At 48.1% G+C, this 20,732-nt stretch overlaps 1 protein-coding gene across 3 annotated transcripts in view; it reads left to right on the forward strand.

The window, feature by feature from the left end:
* Window positions 1–20,732, forward strand: part of dnaaf1 (dynein axonemal assembly factor 1) — a 281,897-nt gene that overhangs the window by 52,609 nt on the left and 208,556 nt on the right. For all 3 annotated transcript variants that reach the window (XM_072518667.1, XM_072518669.1, XM_072518668.1), the window contains 4 exons: window positions 4,119–4,192; window positions 12,429–12,600; window positions 13,311–13,384; window positions 15,126–15,297. In XM_072518667.1, coding sequence (XP_072374768.1) covers window positions 4,119–4,192; window positions 12,429–12,600; window positions 13,311–13,384; window positions 15,126–15,297 — 492 coding nt within the window. The remainder of the gene's footprint in view (window positions 1–4,118; window positions 4,193–12,428; window positions 12,601–13,310; window positions 13,385–15,125; window positions 15,298–20,732) is intronic.

The following is a 20,732-nucleotide window of genomic DNA, read 5'->3' on the forward strand; positions in this document are numbered from 1 at the left end:
AAATCTCCTCTGCACCCTTTCCAATGCTTCCACATCCTTCTTATAATGCAGCGACCAGAATTGCACGCAATACTCCAAATGCAGCCACACCAGAGTTTTGTACAGCTGCAACATGACCTCATGGCTCCGAAACTCAATCCCTCTACCAATAAAAGCTAACACACCACACGCTTTCTTAACAACCCTCTCAACCTGGGTGGCAACTTTCAGGGATCTATGTACATGGACACCGAGATCTCTCTGCTCATCCACGCTGCCAAGAATCTTACCATTAGCCCAGTACTCTGTCTTCCTGTTATCCAAGCTAATAAATTACCCCTAATCCTTGTTACTTGTTTGTTATTTTATTTTAATCTCAAATTCACTGTTAATCTTGTTAACTTCCCACTTTCCTGACACCACCTTTTGATGTTCAAGTATTTTTGGGAGGTTTTCTAAGTCACACTGAAAGACAAACATAAAATACCTGTTCAATACCTCTGCCATTTCCTTGCTTTCCTTTATCAACTCCCCAAAGTTATCATCTAGAGAATTAAAACTATCTTAGCTACTGTTTGTCTATGAATTACTAATGGAAACTCTTGTTATCTGTTTTTATAATATTAACTAACTTTCTCTCATACTCTTTCTCTTTTTTTCAGTCATTTTTTGCTGGTTCTGAACATTTGACCAATTTCCTGATCTACCACTAATCTCTGCAAATTTATAGTCTTTCAAGTTAATATTATCCTGAATGTACTTATTCAGTCATGGATGAATCATTCCTCTCAAATAGTTGTTTAAAAACTGAGATTTATGGGTGCACTTGTTTACAATAACCCCACCCCCCAATTGTAAGTCACAAAACGTTCTACAGACTTAACCATATGGCAAGAAGGAACACTTAATATTATGAACTTGAATGTTTATTAACCATTAAAAAGGTAACAAGTCAGAAAGATGAAAAGCAAAGTAGAAATTAATAGCAATTAGCAGTAATTAACAGTAAGAGGAGAAAACCTCCAACAGACTCATCACCATCCTTCTCAGACCAAATTGTGAAGTGACAACTCGAAAAATATCAAAGACAGCTCACTACACCTCTCTATAAACATCACTCTCTTCCCACCTCTCTTTGCTTCTCATAAATATCTCTCTTCCCCTTGCTCCACATCCTTCTCTTTATATCTTTCACTCTCTTCCCCCCCCCCACTACCCACATATTTCTCTTTACATCTCTCCTCCTAACTACCCATATCTTTCTCTTTATATCTCTCTCCCTCGCTACCAACAACCTTCCCTTTACATCTCTTTCTCCTCCACTCTATCCATATCTTTCTCTTTATGTCTCTCTTCCCCTCCCTCGCTACCCACATCTTTCTCTTTATATTTCTCTCTCCCCCTCGCTACCCACATCCTTCCCTTTACATCTCTCTCCTCCTCCTCACTACCCATATCTTTCTCTTTATATCTCTCTCCCCCTCGCTACCCACATCTTTCTCTTTACATCTCACTCTCCCCCTCGTTACCTACAACCTTCCCTTCACATCTCTTTCTCCTCACTGCTCATATCTTTCTCTTTACATCTCTCTTTACCCCCCTCGCTACCCATATCTTTCTCTTTACATCTCTCTCTCCCCCTCGCTACCCACAACCTTCCCTTTACATCTCTCTCTCCTCGTTACCCATATTTTTCTCTTTACATCTCCCTCTCCTCCTCACTGCTCATATCTTTCTCTTTACATTCCTCTTCACCCCCCTCTCTACCCACATCTTTCTCTTTACATCTCTCTCTCCCCCTCGCTACCCACAACCTTCCCTTTACATCTCTCCTCCTCACCACCCGTCTCTTTACATCTCCCTCTCTCCCACTCACTATCCAAATCTTTCTCTTTATATCTTTCCGCTCCCTCACTACCCACATCTTTCTTTTTACATCTCTCTCTCTCCCGCTCGCTACCCACATCTTTCTCTTTACATCTCTCTATCTCTCCTCCACACTATGCATTTCGTTCTCTTTACATCTTTACAGATCTCTCTCTACCTTTATCTGCCTTGTCCCTGTCCTTGCCCAAAATGGCTTCTTGAGATCCATTTTTTACAAATTGAAAGTCCACCTTAGCTAATTGTTGGAAACTAGCCATTTGGTCTATAACTTGTCAATAATGAAATAAGAATTAGGCCATTGATTTTCAGCTAATTACAAAAGGTGCCTCAGTGTTAAGACAACTCTTCTTCTCAAACTATACCTCTTGAGGTAGGCTTGAGTGTTGACCTGTAATTGGTCAACATTGCTGCTTGTCATTTGGAGTTGAGGTCCCTTAGACAAGGCCCTATTCAGTCCTAGCCAAGGATAACATTCATGTTATCTCTTTATTCTGTAACCTGAGAAGCACAAAATATTCTTATTCCCAAAGAGCATTTTAAGAATCAGTGGTAATAATCAAGTGTTAATAATGTTTATAATTAGAAAAAATAGAAACATTTGTGTTCCAAATTATATTTCCAACCTTTCTGACATCTCTTTTAAATGAATGACCTATTCTTTAATTGTCTCACAATTAAGGCTGTCTACATAACTCGGCTGGCTGGTTTCGTTTTTAATAAAATGGTTTTCATCAATTTTACCAAAAAATGCTTAAGAACATATTAATTCAAACCAGAAAATGAGTCACACTAAAACTAGTGATTTTCAAACTACCAACACTCTCGAGAGTACCAACACTAGCTTTACCTACTCTTCATAGAATCGTAGAATTTACAGTACAGTACAGTAAAGTTCGGCCCTTCGAGTCTGCACCGATTCTTGGAAAAAGCACCCTCCATAAGCCCACGCCTCCACCCTATCCCTGTAACCCAGAAACCCCACCTAACCTTTTTGTTGGACATTAAGGGCAATTTATCATGGCCACTCCACCTAACCACATCTTTGGACTGTGGGATGAAACTGGAGCACCCGGAGGAAACCCACGCAAACACGGGAAGAATGTGCAGACTCCGCACAGACAGTGACCCAAGCTGGGACTCTGGAGCTGTGAATCAACTGTGCTAACCACTGTGGTATCGTGCTGCCCAATTGCTTGTAGAAACTCTTGTTATCTGTTTTTGTATCATTAACTAGCTTTCTCTCATACTCTTCTTTATCTCTCTTTTTTTAGCCAATTTTTGCTGGTTCTTAGATTTTGACCAATTTTCTGACCTGCCACTAATCTTTGCAAATTTGTCAGCTTTTTTCAAGTTAATATTATCCTTAATTTCCTTAGTCAGCCATGGATGATGCATTCCTCTGAGTCTTACTTTCTCATTGTGTAAATTATTTTCTGAGAGTTAGTAAATATCTCCTTATAAGTCTGCTTCTGCATCTCTACTGCCTTGCCTTTTAAACTAGATCTTCCAAGTCGTGTTAGCTAGATCTGCTTAATTCAAGAAGGCATAAGCAGGCTGTTGGAATCGACAGAAAAGCAGCAGATATAAATTTTTTGCAGGCAACTATGAAGTTTCTCCTCAAAGTTCGAAAAACTTCCATGTTTTCCATTATAACATACGAGGGTGAAAAGAAGTGTGTTAATAGAGTGATGGATAAACGTAACAGTGTAAGGTGAGGCCATGGTATAAGTTTTGGGTGAAGGTGTTGACCTTGGGTAGGGTGCTCTTTCCAAGAGCCGGTGCAGACTCGATGGGCTCCTTCTGCACTGTAAATTCTATGATAATCTATGAAGTTTTGAATTGAAGGGGAGAGTCACTGAGGGACACTGGCAATGAAGAGATCAGCGCAAATGATGCATATGCAGAACTTGATGTTGGATCTCGAGTTATGGATGAGTTAAAGTTTGTGGATGATTGAGTTTGAGAGGCCAATGTTGATGAAGGGATTGATCAGAGTTTCAATAACAGAAAGGGGAAATGGGAACGGAGCGAGATTAATTCACACTGGCAGATGAAAGTGTTTTTGGTAACGGAAGTGCTGCTGGTGTCATTAATTAACCATGAAGGTCAAACACTAACGGGAAGCCCTGTAAAAGTGTTTTGAGATTAGCATCACTGATCATGATTTAGTTTTTAAACAGACAGTGATGAAGAGGAACCAGAGTTCATAATGAAATATTTTAACATTTCTTTTATTGCTCTTTAAATCCCAGCTCAGTTATTCCAGTAGTTACTTTGTCAGCAATGGGAGATGGAATGGTACAACCGGAGATTGAGGATCACCAGGGTGAGTAAGAGGCCTCTAGAAGTGATGGTCACACCATTGAGTTTAAGCAGCTGCTACACAGCAGCTTGTGTCGAGTGTAAAGATTCCACTCATTTGTTGACACCATTTCTCACCCCATTCATTTCAGTAAGGTGACCTTGGAAGAACATTCCTAATAGACATTCCATTATTAACTCAGTCTTTCTTTAACCTTGGGCTCTGTGTGTAGTGTAGGCCACGGCTCTTCTGGGTTTCAGAACAAAAGGGATATACTGTTTCATAAAATGGGAATTGACTGATGCCTGTGAAGCTGCAGCAACCACTGAAAAAAATTGCAACCTTACGGTCCTGGACAACGAGAAATATTGCAGTCAAGCTTGTAGCCACCTGAGTTGGCCACTTCCCGACTTAAAATGGAGAACAGCAAAGGCTGAAGGGAAATTCAGCCAACACAGGCAAAAACTAGCAGGTGCAAGTTTACTGTGTATTAGACTCTGCAAAAGCCCAGACAGCATCGATACAAGCAGCCATCTGCATAGTAATGAGCGATCCTGGGGAACAATCGAAACATTTGAGGTAAATAAGGCCAAGCCAGACTCCTTGGCGCCAGCAGGAACCAACACTAAAGAGGTTAACGGACACTTAAGGACCGCCCAACGATCAGGGAACAGCTCCAGTATTGGAGAAATCGAACCAAGCGATTGGAACAAAGTCCAATCACTTGAAACCAGGTACGGGGTCCGCCCCGAAAGGCGGGAAGCCCCTGGGGACTATAAAGTAAAGCCCCCAAGTTCAAATCGTCCTTCTTGACAGGGCCACTCAGCAACGCAAAGCAACCCTTGAGAGTGACCTGTCCAGCTGCCGCTCCAAAGAAGTAAGTCTCAAGTCAACGCTCGCTACGAGATAGGCGCTCCTAGCTACCAGTCCATACCAGCTTTGAATCCCGCAGTTTCAGAACCCGAACAAAAGGCCATTTGTTCCCCTGACCTGGTGGGCCAGTCCGAAGCTAAGTATAGGCCTGTTAGTTGTAGAAATGGCCTAGAAAGTAGAATTTATGCATGAGTAGCGATTTACTGTGTATAATAAATGCGAATTGATTTGAATCTTACTAATTGGTGTGTTGAGTTATTGATCATTACTTCAACTTGAACCTTGTGGCGGTATCATAAAGGTACCAGGTGACTCTCGAGCAAAGGTTATAAAACAGAGCCAATTGAACCAACCAAAAGTTAGCAACATATTACTGGCGACCCAGATGGGACCCGATCGAGAAGTGGCTTACCCACTCCGGGAGAACCCAAAATTTGAATTAGAAATCCAATTGGGAACAGGAAAACCACAAGTGTTCAAGCAGTTCTGATCAATCCTCCTAATTCGGAAGCGTGTTAATGCATGCGTATCTAACAGGGCGATAAGGTAATACTGATAGATTTTTGTTGCGACAAAACTGTCGGGAGTTTGTATTTTGGAAAATAGCGAAAGCCGTACCCGTAATTACAGCACCGCCTTAGTCCCCCTCGTTCCAAATTTAAGAAAGCATTCAGAGGAAAGATGGCAGTGCAACGCCTCATGAACCCCGAAGAATTTGCGGTCGCAGCGACCAGCAGCAGTAGAGTAGGACAGTGTCCCGTTTGGGAAGAGGAAATCAGAAAGTACCTCAAAGGGAAAGGATGGCCCCTTTGGAGCTCCAGTATTGGAGAAATCGAACCAAGCGATTAGAACAAAGTCCAATCACTTGAAACCAGGTACGGGGTCCGCCCCGAAAGGCGGGAAGCCCCTGGGGACTATCAGGTAAAGCCCCCAAGTTCAAATCGTCCTTCTTGACAGGGTCACTCAGCAACGCAAAGCAACCCTTGAGAGTGACCTGTCCAGCTGCCGCTCCAAAGAAGTAAGTCTCAAGTCAACGCTCGCTACGAGATAGGCGCTCCTAGCTACCAGTCCATACCAGCTTTGAATCCCGCAGCTTCAGAACCCGAAAGAAAGGCCATTTGTTCCCCTGACCTGGTGGGCCAGTCCGAAGCTAAGTATAGGCCTGTTAGTTGTAGAAATGGCCTAGAAAGTAGAATTTATGCATGAGTCGCGATTTACTGTGTATAATAAATGCGTATTGATTTGAATCTTACTAATTGGTGTGTTGAGTTATTGATCATTACTTCAACTTGAACCTTGTGGCAGTATCATAAAGGTACCTGGCGACTCTCGAGCAAAGGTTATAAAACAAAGCCAATTGAACCAACCAAAAGTTAGCAACAAGCTGCACAACATTTTCTAGAATATCCCCATCTGTAGCAATAATATAACCCATAATCCCCCCAGTACCACTCTAATATATTCAATTCCCACCACCAAAACACAATCTGATAAATCCATATACCCACACATAATAATTGATAAAATACTCCATACCCCTCATAATGCTACACTGCAATATATCCCATTTCCTTCTTAAGAACACCTTCTGATATACCCCAATACCTCCCATACCTCTGTACTGTACACCATCCTCCTCACAAAACCACTTTTTAATATAACTTATTTCCTTTCCAGGGGTACATATTTCCCATATTGCTCCCAATCACATTCTTTAATCAGTACCCATCTTTTTCATAGATGTTTACAGCATGGAAACAGGCTATTTTGCCAAGCTTGTCCATGCCACCCAGTTTCTATCACTTGCCCACATTTGGTCCATATCCCCCTGTACCCACCCTGCCCATGTAACTGTCTAACTGTTTTTAAAGGATAAAATTGTACCCACTGCCTCTGGCAGCTCGTTCCAAATGCTCACCACCCTCTTGTGTGAAGAAATGTCCGCTCTGGTTTCTTTTGTACCTCTCCCCTCTCACCTTACCCTATGCCCTCTAGTTCTAAACTCCTCTACCTTTGGGAAAAGATGTTGACTATCTATCTTATCTATACCCCTCATTATTTTTTAGACCTCTATAAGATCACCCCTAAGCCTCCTGCGCTCCAGGGGAAAAAGCCCCAGTCTAGCCAGCCTCTCCTGATTGTTCAGACCATCAAGACCTGGTGGAATCCTTGTAAATCTCTTCTGTACTCTTTCTAGTTTAACAATATCCTTCCTATAATAGGGTACCAGAACTGAACACAGTATTCCATGTGCGGTCTTACTAATGTCTTGAACAACTTCAACAAGACCGTCCCAACTCCTGTATTCAATATTCTGACCAATAAAACCTATCATGCTGAATGTCTTTTTCACCACCCTGTCCGCCTGCGACTCCAACTTCAAGGAGCAATGAACCTGTACCCCTAAATCTCTTTGTTCTGTAACTCTTTCCAACTCCCTAACAGTAACTGAAATGTCCTGCCCTGATTTAATCTACAAAAATCTACCTCACATTTATCCAAATTAAACTCCATCTGCTATTCATCGGCCCACTGGCCCAATTAGTCAAGATCCTGTTGCAATCTTATATAACCTTCTTCACTATCCACTATGCCACCAATCTTGGTGTCATCTGCAAACTTACCATGCCTCCTACATTCTCATCCAAATCATTTATATATATATACATATATATATATAACAAATAACTGTGGACCCAGCACCGATCCCCACCGATAGTCACAGGCCTCCAGTTTGAAAAACAACCTTCCACGGCCACCCTTTGGCTTCGGTTGGCAAGCCAATATTGTATCCAATTGGCTACCTCACCCTGGATTCCGTGAGATTTAACCTTTTGCAACAACCTACCTTGTCAAAGGCTTTGCTGAAGTCTATGTAGATAACGTCGACTGCTCTGCCCCCATCTACCTTCTTGGTTACCCCTTCAAAAAACTCCATCAAATTGGTGATACATGACTTTCCCCTTACAAAGCCATGCTGACTTTCCCTAATTAGCTCTTGCCTGTCTAAATGCCTGTAGATCCTGTCCCTCAGAATACCATCTAACAATTTACCCACTACAGAAGTAAGGCTAACCGGTCTGTAATCCCTAGGCTTATTCCCACTGGCCTTCTTAAACAAGGGCACATCATTTTCTACCCTCTAATCTTCAGGACCTCTCCTGTGGCTGTCGATAATTCAAATATCTCAGCTACGGGGCTGGCAATTTCCTCCCTAGTCTCCCACAACATCCTGGGATACATTTCATTAGGTCCCGGGGATTTATCTATCTTGATGCGCTTTAATACCTCCAGCACCACCTCCTCTGTAATATGTACACTCCTCAAGACATCGCTTTTTATTTCCCCAATTTCCCTAACATTCGTGCCTTTCTCAACAGTAAATACTGACGAGAAATATTCATTTAGGACCTCTCCCATCCCTTGTGGATCTGCACATAGATGACCTTGTTTATCCTCAAGAGGCCCTACCCTCTCCTTAGTCACCCTTTTACCCTTTATGTATCTATAAAAGCTCTTTGCATTTTCCTTTGCCTTATCTGCCAAGACAATCTCATGTCCCCTTTTTGCCATCCTGATTTCTCTCTTAACTCTACTCCGACAAGCCCTATACTCTTCAAGGGATCCATTTGATCCCAGCTGCCTTTGCATGTCATATGCCTCCTTCTTCCTTTTGACCATGGCCTCAATATCCTGGATCATCCAGGGTTCCCTCCTTCTATCAGCCTTACCCTTCACTCTAGGAGGAATGCGCTCACCTTGTACCCTAGTTAACACCTTTTTGAAAGAGTCCCACTTACCAGCTGCCTGCAAATAGGTACCCCCAATCAACTTTTGAAAGTTCCCGCCTAATACCCTCGAAATTGGCCTTGCCCCAATTTAAAATGTTAACTTTTGGGCCAGAACTGTCATTCCCCATTGCTATCTTAAAACTAATGGAATTATGGTCACTGGTCCCAAAGTGATCTCTCACTAACACTTCCGTCACCTGCCCTTCCTTATTCCCCAAGAGGAGGTCAAGTTTTGCCCCCTCTCTGGCCACCCACATATTCAATGAGGAATTTTACCTGAATACATTCGACAAATTTCTCTCCATCCAAACCCCGAGTGCTCTGGCTGTCCCAGTTAATGTTGGGAACGTTTTGTGGAACACCATGTTTACATTCCTTCCATCATGTTTCCAGTCCTCCCAAAGTACTGAAATGGCTTTATCAAGCTCTCAAACAGCACAACCATGGTAAAGCATTCCTTCTCATCCTTCTCATCCTGTCTGCATTCTGTGATACAATTGATCACACCATTTTTCTCCATCATCCAGTTAGGTGGCTCTGACCGCTCATGGTTACATTCTTACTTATTCTGCTGTAGCTGGGAAATCACATTCTCCTCTACTGCTACCTCTGATATCTGTACGGGTCCCTCCTGTTTGTTTCCTGTTTATTCCCTTATGTCCACTTTCTTTCATTTTTGCGATTACAACTTTGATCCATGGAAGATTAATGGGCCGGTGACTTTAAAGAAAGTGGCTTGTCTGTGCCTTTAATTCTAACAGCTGGAGCCAGAAGGCTGTGCTGTTTTAGGCTGTGGATTGCAGATTGGCTAACATCAGTGCTGACACGATTTGATTGTCTTGGCTGGTGGCCAATGAATGAGCTGAAAAGACTGTATTCTGCCTGGCAACAGGCAGTGATTGGATATTATCTCACTGAAATGTTTTTCAGAGACAAGACTGGGTTTCTAGTTTCATTTTTGGTTCTGAAGTCTCATGGAGGAGCTCTCATTCTCTCTCTCCAAGATCTGATGAATTCCCTCTAAACAATCCAGTATAAGATGTTGCCTTTTTACCCTTTAGGTGAACCACAAGCTGTTTCTTATATTGACCAAATGACCACACAACCAGTATGTTAGCTCAAAAACACAGTTTATTAATAACACAGGACTTGTATCTCTATGCAATAATACACGCGGCTCCGTACTAAACTACACCTAATAACTAAGATTACATTTACTTAACCTCGAGTGACAGGCACTGTGCGAGATAAGGCCTTTATCCGGGTCCTCGTGGCCGGTTGGAAGTTGTTGGGTTCGTCTCAGCTGGGCTCGTCCTTCAGGAATGGTCTCGGGTCCTTGAACATGGTTGTTCTGCTGCAGTTGGTCGCACACAGGCCGGTCCCAAAAGAGATCGATCTCTAGTGCGCAGGGCTTTTTATTCTTTGTCTCTTTTGCACCCTTTTGGGCGGTCCTTACTCCAGGTCCAAAGGATCGATAGGGTTTCGATCACCCTCATCGATCTTAGCCAATTAGGGGGCGGATACCTCGATGGCTGGGCGGGTCCTAGCTATCATTGTCCCAGGCACGTAGGCCTTTCCAAATAAGGGGGGGTGCCGGTTAGTCTGCTGCCATTGATGGTCCTTAATGCGAATGCTATTCCCTCGGGAAAAATGAAATGAAATAAAAAATGAAATGAAAATCGCTTATTGTCACAAGTAGGCTTCAAATGAAGTTACTGTGAAAAGCCCCTAATCGCCACATTCCGGCGCCTGTTCAGGGAGGCTGGTTCGGGAATTGAACCGTGCTGCTGGCCTGCCTTGGTCTGCATTAAAAGCCAGCTATTTAGCCAAGTGTGCTAAACAGCGGTGATCGATCTTTAATGAACTGGGAGTTTCGTACCAGATCTGGTTTATTTGCACAATACACAGAGGCTGTGTACCTGTCTGTGTCCCAAATTGCTATTGTCTTGAGGAAAATGGTAATTGATCTTTAATGAACTGGGAGTTTCGTACCAGGTCTGGTTTATTTGCACAATTCACAGAGGCGGTGTACCTGTCTGTGTCCCAAATTGCTATTGTCTTGAGGAAAATGGTAATTGATCTTTAATGAACTGTCAGTTTCGTACCAGGTCTAGTTTCTTCGCACAATGTCCCTGATTGACCACAATTCCCATAGTCCTTTGCAGGTGGCCATTTTAAATGACTACAAAGAGCTCTTCTCTTTCCCCAGTAAGACTGGGTATCATTTTCTCAAGATCGCATTTCACAGTAACTTCATTGCAATGTAAGCCTACCTGTGACAATAAAGGTTATTATTCTGCCAGGCTGGCATCGCTGAATTGTGGGACTGGTCTCCTCGGTGGCAAGGCTGAGAGCTGAATTGGATTGGCTGAGCAGGAGCGGTTTAAGTGCTGCACTCCTTTGTTCGCAGGGGGCCGGCGAGCACGATCCCGGTCAATCAGCCGGCGGGACCATCATTTGTGGCATGAAGCGCGTGGGGCTTCGTTAAGTGGACCAATTAACGTTTTATAATGGTCCAAGCGACGGGAAGCTCGTGGCAATTGAAATGAAATGAAAATCGCTTATTGTCACGATTAGACTTCAAATGAAGTTACTGTGAAAAGCCCCTAGTCGCCACATTCCGGCGGCTGTTCGGGGAGGCTGTTACGGGAATTGAACCGTGCTGCTGGCCTGCCTTGGTCTGCTTTCAAAGCCAGCGATTTAGCCCTGTGCTAAACAGTTTGTTACCACATTTAGAAACGTTCTGGTTAAATGTCTCTCTATGTCTTTCATTTACTCCAGCGTTATAACCTTCCAAAATACCCTTGCTCCTCTAATTCTGGTCTCCTGAGCACCCCAAATTTTTATTACTCTGCCATTTGTGACTGTGCCTTCAGCTGCCAAGGCCTAAACTCTGGAAGTTCCACCTTGCACCGCTCTGTCTCTTTACCTCTTTCTCCTCATTTAAAACACGCCTAACCAACCTCCTTGACAAGAGTTTTCAGCATCTTCCTCATTATCTCCACTTATAGCTACGTGATAAATCTATTTTATAACGTCCCTGTGAAATTATGTTTCAGGTGCTAATTGCAAATTATATTAATAATAATAATCGTTATTAGTGTCACAAGCAGGATGATACTGTGAAAATCCCCTAATCGCCATACCACGGCACCTGTTCGGGTGTATCTCCCAGTGTACTGAGAGATAATTCAAAATGTCCAATTCACCTAACAACCACGTCGAACAAAGAACAAAGAACAATACGGCACAGGAACAGGCCCTTCAGCCCTTCAAGCTTGCGCCGATCACCTGTCCTATCTTGACCAACTGCCTGTATCCTTCTATACCCCATCTGTTCATGTGCCTATTCAGATAAGTCTTAAACGTCTTTGGGACTTGAGAGGAAACCGGAGAACCCAGAGGAAACCCACGCTGACATGAGGAAAACATGTTCTCTGATATGTCCCACCCTTCTACCAGTAATATCGATGTTGTTCTCTCCCTTAACATTGCACAAATCACTTCTCATGCAGGCAACAGCATATCATCTGAGTGTGGGGAGAATAATTGCAAAAGCCCAGCTTTCTGTTTCTCTTGTGCTAATATACTTTCAGCAACTGAGCAGCTTTCCTGCAGGAAAGGAACAGAACGTGTGAGCAGTGGGGGAGAAAGTTATCTACAGAGAGGTGATCAGCTGCCTGATCAGGAAGGAACTACAAGCGTGGAGATAAATGAACACAATTCAACAAAACATGAGGAACAACCCAAGAAGGACTCAGGATTCAGGTGAGGTGATTGCTGCGGGGAGAAGCGAGGCTTTTCTTTAACTTCAAAAACCTTATTTATTATACTTTTTAAGATCTCTTTTCAGTTGATTTCTATTGTCATCGACTTGCATTCTTTCTGCATTTGACGTACTTCTGCATTTCCCATGTGGAGGTTACTGTTCCTCTTTTAAGGTATGAGTGGTCAGGAGCACTATAGTATTATTAGTGTGGTGGATACTTGTAGCAGTTTAATCAAGGCTGGAAGGAGGCCATGGCATGAATTCTGAACGGGAGACAGAGAGCGCCCGAGGGACACTGGCAATGAAGTGATCGGGGCAGGTGATACGTGTGCAGAACTTAGCAAGGATGTTGGATGTAGTGAAGTCATGAATGTGAATGTTTGAATTTGAGGGACTCGTGTAAGCATTTCGATAAATCGAGCCTTGAGTTGATGAAGGAATTGATCAGGGTTTAAAAAATAGAAAGGGGAGATGGGAACAGGGTGAGGTTAATTCACACTGGTTATGGAAAGTGTTTTTGCTCAGTGCTGTTGGTGTCATTTATCAACCAAAAAGGCCAAACAGGAATGGGAAGCCCTGTAAAGTGTTTTGAGATTAGCATCACTGGTTAACTTTAGTTCAGAGATATTAGGCTGTCAATAATGAAGAGGAAACACAGAGTTTATAATGAAATGTTTTAATATTTTGTTTATTATTGTTTAAATCACAGCTCAGTTATTCCCGCATTCACTTTGTCAGCAGTGCGAGATGGGGAAGTGCAGACAGAAACTGAGGATCACCAGGGTGAGTAAGAGACCTTAAAAAATGATAGTCAGACCGTTGCATTTAAGCAGCTGCTACACAGCCGCTTGTGTACAGATGCCTCCTGACACCATCTTTCACTGCATTAATTTCAATGCAACAACCCTAATGTGGGCAGACATTCCTAATAGACACTCCATTATATACCCAGTCTTTCTTTAACCTTGATGTGGAGATGCCGGCGTTGGACTGGGGTGAGCACAGTAAGAAGTCTTACAACACCAGGTTAAAGTCCAACAGGTTTGTTTCGATGTCACTAGCTTGACACAATTCACACCTCTTTAACCTGGGGTTACCCCATCTCTGGATCTGTAAAGATTAATCACCTGCTAATGCTCGCATTCCAAGCATTGTCTGGCATCTTTGAATCTGTCTATATATATGTTTCTGGAGGATACCTCTTCATTCACCTGAGGAAGAAGCAGCGCTCCGAAAGCTAGTGACATCGAAACAAACCTGTTGGACTTTAACCTGGTGTTGTAAGACTTCTTACTGTTCTTTAACCTTGATTGTGTGTGCAATGTGAGCCTCAGCTCCTGTGAGTTTCTGAACCAAAGGGAAACATTTTCTTCGAAAACTGCTGGGAACATGTATTGTGAATTGATTGACTGCAGCTACAGAAAACATTCCAACCTTGCAGTATTGGACCAACCGTGGGGTGGTTAGCACTGCTGCCTCACAACTCCACAATCCCGGATTCAATTCCGGCCTCGGGTGACTGTCTGTGTGGAGTTTACACTTTCTCCCCGTGTCTGCGTGAGTTTCCTCCGGGTGCTCCGGTTTCCTCCCACAGTCCAAAGATGTGCAGGGTTAGGTGGATTGGATAAATTGTCATTCAGTGTCCAAAAGGATAGGTAGGTGGGTTACAGGGATAGGGTGGAGGCATGGGATTAAGTGGGGTGCTCTTTGCAAGGGCTGGTGCAGACTCAATCGGCCGAATGCCCTCCATCTGCACTGTAAATTCTAAAAAAAACACAGCAATATTCCTGTCAAACTGCAGAACAACAAATACTGTAATAACTTCATCTGTAACTAATATATGACCCATAATCATGCACAATCCTGTTCTCATTTTTCCCACTCCCTACACAGGAAAACATACTAATATATCTGATAAAACCTAAAATCCCACTCTAACTTCCTTCCCATGAACACACCCCAATAAAACGTACAACCTATTACAATAACTCTGGAACATTTTCCATAATCCTAAACAACAATATTCTCTAATATATCGCACTCCCATCATTTTAATTCTGTGTGATACATGGCATATTTATTACTGTAATGCTCTTTGATATGCCTAACACTACTCTTGGTAAAAGACACAGACAGGGCCCAAGACTATCTTGGTAGAGCTCCATGATAAACACCACACCCCTCTCTCATGCTCTCTCATACACCTGCTCCGATTTGTGCTTGCTGATATAGTCCAATTTTGTCTTAGTAACACTTATTAGGTATTCCCACCTGTTTCATTAATGTCAGTAAAGCTTCCTAATAAAATCTATGTGGCTCGCAGTATCACTTGATGATAACCCGCAGCCCGTTCAGTGAAACACGCTACCCCCTTGCGTTGGCACTATTACCTCTCACACCCTTTTCAGCATTACTCTCACTGCCCATTCCAATTCATTCACGTGCCAGCATATGTTTTGAGATGGGAGGTAGCGATTTCACAAAGCCTTAATTTTTTGTATCTCTTGTGTTAATGCACCAACAGCAACTGAGCAGCCCTCCTTCAGTGAAGAAAGTGAACCTGTGAGACGTGAAGGAGAGAATAAGCTGCAGAGAAGTGAGCAGCTGCCTGATCAGGAAGGAGCTGAAAGCGTGGAGATAAATGAACACAATTCAACAAAACATGAGGAACAGACCAAGAAGGACTCAGGATTCAGGTGGGGCGATTGTTGTGTTAAACCCGAGTTATTATTATCTTTGCTCCAACAATATCCTGTCATGTGGAGGGACGAGAATATTCTTTAACTTTAGAAACCTTATTTATTATTCTTCTTGAGATCTCTTTTCAGTTATTTTCTATTGTCACAGACTTGCATTCTTTTTGCATTTAATGGATTTCTGCATTTCCCACGTGTAGGTTAATGTTCCTCTTTAAGTTATGAGTGGTGAGGAGCGCTATAGTGTTATTAGTGTGGTGGATACTTGCAGGGGATTAATCAAGGCTGAGAGGAGGCCATGGCTTGAATTTTGAACTGGAGACAGAGGGCGCGATTCTCCACTCCCACGCCGGTTGGGAGAATCGCCTGGGCCGCCAAAATATCCCGCAATGCCGGTCCGATGCCCTCCCGCGATTCTCCCAAGCGGCGGGAACGGCCTGGTCGAGTTTCGCGGGCCGCAGGCCGGAGAATCGCCCGAGACACCCAAAACGGCGATTCTCCGGCACCCCTGCTATTCTCAGGCCCGGACGGGCCGAAGTCCCGACGGCATGACCCCAGTTCACGCCGTGGCCATTCACGCCTGCTTTTTAAAGTCGTCAGCCAGTCGTGCTGGCTGACGCTGAGCAGGGAGGAGGTGAGCGGACTGTTGCGTAGCTCCTGGAGACCGGGTTGGCTTACCCGAGAAGGCTGCGGCCAAAGGGGGGGGTGTGGGAGAGTGTGCAGGTGGGAGGGGGGGTGCGGGAGAGTGTGCAGGTGGGGGGGGGGGGGGTGGGAGAAGGTGCAGGTGGGAGGGGGGGGGGGTGCGGGAGAGGGTGCAGGTGGGGGGGGGGTGCGAGAGAGTGTGCAGGTGGGTGGGGGTGGGAGAGGGTGCAGGTGGGTGGGAGGGGGGTGGGAGAGGGTGCAGGTGGGAGTGGGGGGTGGGAGAGTGTGCAGGTGGGAGTGGGTGGGTGGGAGAGCGTGCAGGTGGGAGGGGGTGGTGGGAGAGCGTGCAGGTGGGGGGGGTGGGAGAGCGTGCAGGTGGGAGAGCGGGCAGGTGGGAGGGGAGGGGGATGAGGGAACGGCGTGAAGGTGGGAGGGGGGTGGATGAGGGAGCGGCATGCAGGTGGGAGGCGGGTGAGGGAGAGTGTGGATGGTATCGTCCATCCGCGGATGCCACAGGTCAGCCGCCCTGATATGGCAGGACGGTGACGTGAACACGACCGCAGGGTGCATGTGGCTGATGGGCACAGGAGAGTGGCACACTGGTGAGCAGTACGGTGTGAACTGACCGTTGGGCGCAGACAATGACCTGGTGTTAGGCTGGCTGTGTGTCTGCAGCGCGACCAGGCCATCGGGACACACAGGTATCCCATGCAGCCCGGATGACGAGGTGTGGAAGAACCTCCGTGTAACATGTCGTTTCTCTGCCCCCCACCACCCTCCTGCAGGTCACCATGTATGCCAACCAGACAGCGATGTTCACTGCCGTGGTTGGAGCAGCAGCTCTGGAGTTTGCCATCCGGCAGCGTAGAGTCTGACCGCCCACAGTGGCTGCAGATGCAGCGGTCGCCGGTGCAGCAGAGGGGATGGCCGCGGAGTGGCCCGTCGTCGTGCGCAGGCCGCAGGCGTTCAGGACCCGAATGTACAGGGGGATGCTGAGGGGAACATTGACCGCCAGACGGCGAGGAATGCAGAGGAAGTGCTTGGGGGGGAGCAGGAGGAGGAGGAGAAAGAGCAGGTGGAGCAGGAGGATCCACTGATGGTGGTGCCAGGGTGCCACAGGCGTCCAGCAAGGCCGAGGGTGTACCGTGACAGAATGTCGTTCGAGGCCCTAATGGACATCACATGCAGGAGGAGACTACGGTTCAGCAGGGAGACGGTCGCACATATATGCCAGCTCGTGGCGCACCTCGCACCACGTGGAATGGGAGGAGGACACGCGATACCAGTCTCCGTCAAGGTGACGGTGGCCCTAAACTTCTATGCGACCGGTTCCTTCCAGGCGCCGAGCGGGGACCTATCCGGGATTTCACAGGCATCGGTCCACAGGTGCATCAGGGCCGTCACCAACGCCTTGTACGCCATCGCGGACAGGTACATTCAATTCCCCGAGGACCGAGCACAGCAGGAAGCACGGGCACGTGGATTCGCCAAGGTGGCCGGGATACCAATGGTCCAGGGTGTCATCGATGGTGTGCACAGCCCCATGCGCCCGCCTGCAGACAGTAGGGATGTGTTCATGAACAGAAAGGGCGCATACTCTATGAACATTCAGGTGGTGTGCGACCCCCACATGAAGATCATGCACGTGTGTGCAAAGTACCCCGGGAGTGTGCATGACGCCTACATTCTGGCACAGTCGTTCATCCCTGCAATGTTCGATGGATGCAACAATTCCACATCACCTTACCATTGCGGCACTACGGGATTGCACAACAGTGATGATTGGGTAAGCGGGTGTGATCAGTGCCATGTTGAATGATGACAGCCCGCTCTGCGATGAGCTGTGTGCTCAGATTCGCCAGCCGAGGTCTGACTCATGGCTATAGCTGAACCATGCACTCCGGTGGTCACAGCCTTCGTGACGGGTATTTCACCACATGCCCGTGGGGTGGCTGGCGTCGGTGTACCGAGGACAACGGTGTCCGATTATGGGGTGCGGGGGGGGGGGGGGGAGAAGGGTCAGCACATCTGGAACAGACCTTGAACGGCTCGTATACCACTACGCCAATCGGGTACCCTCACGAGCCCCCTGGCACCGGACATAGCACACAGTCTTACAAGTCAGATTTAACAGTGCGTTTATTCATGTGGTAAACATAGGTGCCCTACCCACTACAACTAGACTGTGCCCTGCACCCGTGCCAACTTTTTACGTGCCGAACGACTTTGCCTTACGGGCCCTACCACTACGTCTCGGTGTGTTCCCAGATGGTACAGCAGGAGTGGAGGTGGACTGCTGTGAATCACGCCCTTCGACATGGCTCCCCGTCGGCACACGTTTCCTGGGGCGGCCCGGCTTCGATGGGCCAGGCTGCTCTGCGGGCGTGCTGGATGGCGTGGTGCCACCCTGACCTGCCCGCTCCCCACCAGATGCGCCAGGGACGGAACGGGGGGAGGCCGAGTGTACCGGGACGTCCCTTGGTGGAGCTACCGGGACGGGCCCCAGAACCTCCTCCTCCCTCGGGGAGCCCGGTGGCCCCCGGGCCTCACTGTAGGACGGAGATGCGCTCGGAGACATGCCCCGTCGCACCCCCGACACCTGGCGCTGCCAGTCCTGGAGGCCTGCAGCGGTATCGACCACAGTCCGAATGTTCGCCGAGATGGGGCCCAGGGAGTGCCACATTCCTGCCAAGGTCTGTGCGATCTCGACCTGTGAGTGCGCGACGCCATCCATCACGTGCGCCGCGACCGACTGCTGGGACTGAGCCATCGCTTGCTGGGACCGGGCCATGGCATGGTGAGACTCAGCCAGGGCCCGGAGAGCGGCGGCAATGTCGTGATGGCTCTGTGAGATGGCTGCCTGTGAGAGGGCAGCCCTCTCCTGGGCCATGGATGACGCGTGCACGTGAAGCCCAACGCCTTGCAGAACCTGACCCATGGCCGAAACCCCTTCACCCATTGCCTCCACCGCGGACGCCACCCGTGCGGTGTCGGCCTGGGTGGCTGCGATGAGCGGCACCACTCCCTGCTCCTGGGCGCGGATAGACTCCTCCAGCTGTGTGTGCAGGTCCTGGAAGATGGCCCTCATCGTTACTCAGTCCCTGGGTGTCCACACGCATCGGTTGTCCGGGTGAGTCAATTACATCCAGGAACCCGGGAACCGTCTGGGTGGCAGCTGGTTGCTGGGCCTGGGCTGCCCTCCGACCGTCCAGCCCCACGGCTGCTCCAAACTCCACCTGCTGTACCGGCTCGGCTGTGGGGTGCGCTCCAGACAGTGACCCGGGAGCCTCATCACTTATATGCCCAACTGAGGTGAGTGTCTCTGCGATGGTGAACGGTGTGGGAGACAGCAGTGCCACAAGCTCGAGGTCAACATCCGTCAAGAAGTCTGGTGTGTACTGGTCCCCCTCATGGCCCGGCGCAAGATCCATGCGGGCCATGTCGTCTTGAATTTGATCCAGCGGGTGTGTGGCCGTGATGTGGGCTTCGTCATTACTGTCCACCCTGTGCCCCTGACTAATGTCTGTCCCGGTGGTCTCAGCGTCCCGCTCCTGTGTCCCAGACTGTGAGATCTGCCCTCCTGTCCGACCAACTGCCAACCTCTGGCGTGCGTCCCTGGGTGCAGTTGCGGTGGGCGGTGTTGCGCTGCTTCCTGGGCGAGACGTCCCTGAAGGTTCGGCGGATGGCCCTGGGAACATAAAAGATTTGGGGTTCGTTAGACACGGTGGCCTGGGTGTATGGTGGCGGTGGGTGCACAGTGTGAGGGGGGATGGGATCGGGGGTGCAGTGGCCAGAGTGTGAGGGGGGGTGGGCTCGGGTGTGCAGTGGCCAGAGTGTGAGTGGGGCGATGACGGGTTGGGGGTGGAGAGGACATGCAGGGTTCTCTCACTTGCTTCTGTGCCTCCGACCTGGCATGGCGCGACCTCCCGGGTGGCAGATCCCCCAGAGAGGTCCAGGGCCCTCTGCTCGTGAACAGTTAGGGGGTGCAGGACCGGAGAACCCCTCCGGTTCTCATGCGCTCCCGCTGGTTGTGCGCCGTCTTGTCCTGGGGGGAGGGGGGGGGGGGGCAGTGGATGAAGCATCACCATTAGGCGGGTATCATCAGGGCATGCAGATATAGACAACATTGTTGCTGGTTCAGGAGACAGCACGCCATGGCTTCGCTCCAGGGGGGTCCCGGGGCTCATGTGGGTCGAGTAGATAGTTGGGCACCGTGACCCCCCCAAACCCGCCTGACCCCCCCAACATCGCCCCTGATGCCCCAGTCCCCCCCAACACTCCCAACCCCCCCCCCCCACTTCCCCCCCTGTGCCGGGGGGGGGGGGGCGGGGGGAAGCCTGGGGGCACCCTCATGGCACTTACCCTGGCAGCCCGGGTGAGGTTGTGAAGCTTCTTGCGGCACTGCTCCCCCGTCCGGGGGGTCTGCCCCACAGCACTGACTGCGGTGCCCACCTCCCGCCAGCCGTGCCTCACCTCGCTGGATGGTTGCTGATGCCCACGTCTTGGGTAGCGGGTGTCCCTTCTCCGCTCCACCTCATCCACCATGGTGTCCAGGTCCGTGTCCCGGAACCTCGGGGCGGCTCTTCGAGGCTCAGCCATCTCCTCTGTTCTCCTCCGGGTCCTCTGTGCGTGGATCGCGCAATTTATGACGCAGCGCTGCGTCATTCGGGCGTCGCGCGGTGACGATGCGGCCTTCGCGGAACGCCCCCCCGAGGTTCTCGCGGCCCCGATCCTAGCCCATTTTCGGGCCCGGAATCGGTCAGGATCGGGGCCGTTTCATAGAACATAGAACA

Source organism: Scyliorhinus torazame, chromosome 10 (assembly GCF_047496885.1).
Source record: "Scyliorhinus torazame isolate Kashiwa2021f chromosome 10, sScyTor2.1, whole genome shotgun sequence".
Classification (NCBI taxonomy): domain Eukaryota; kingdom Metazoa; phylum Chordata; class Chondrichthyes; order Carcharhiniformes; family Scyliorhinidae; genus Scyliorhinus; species Scyliorhinus torazame.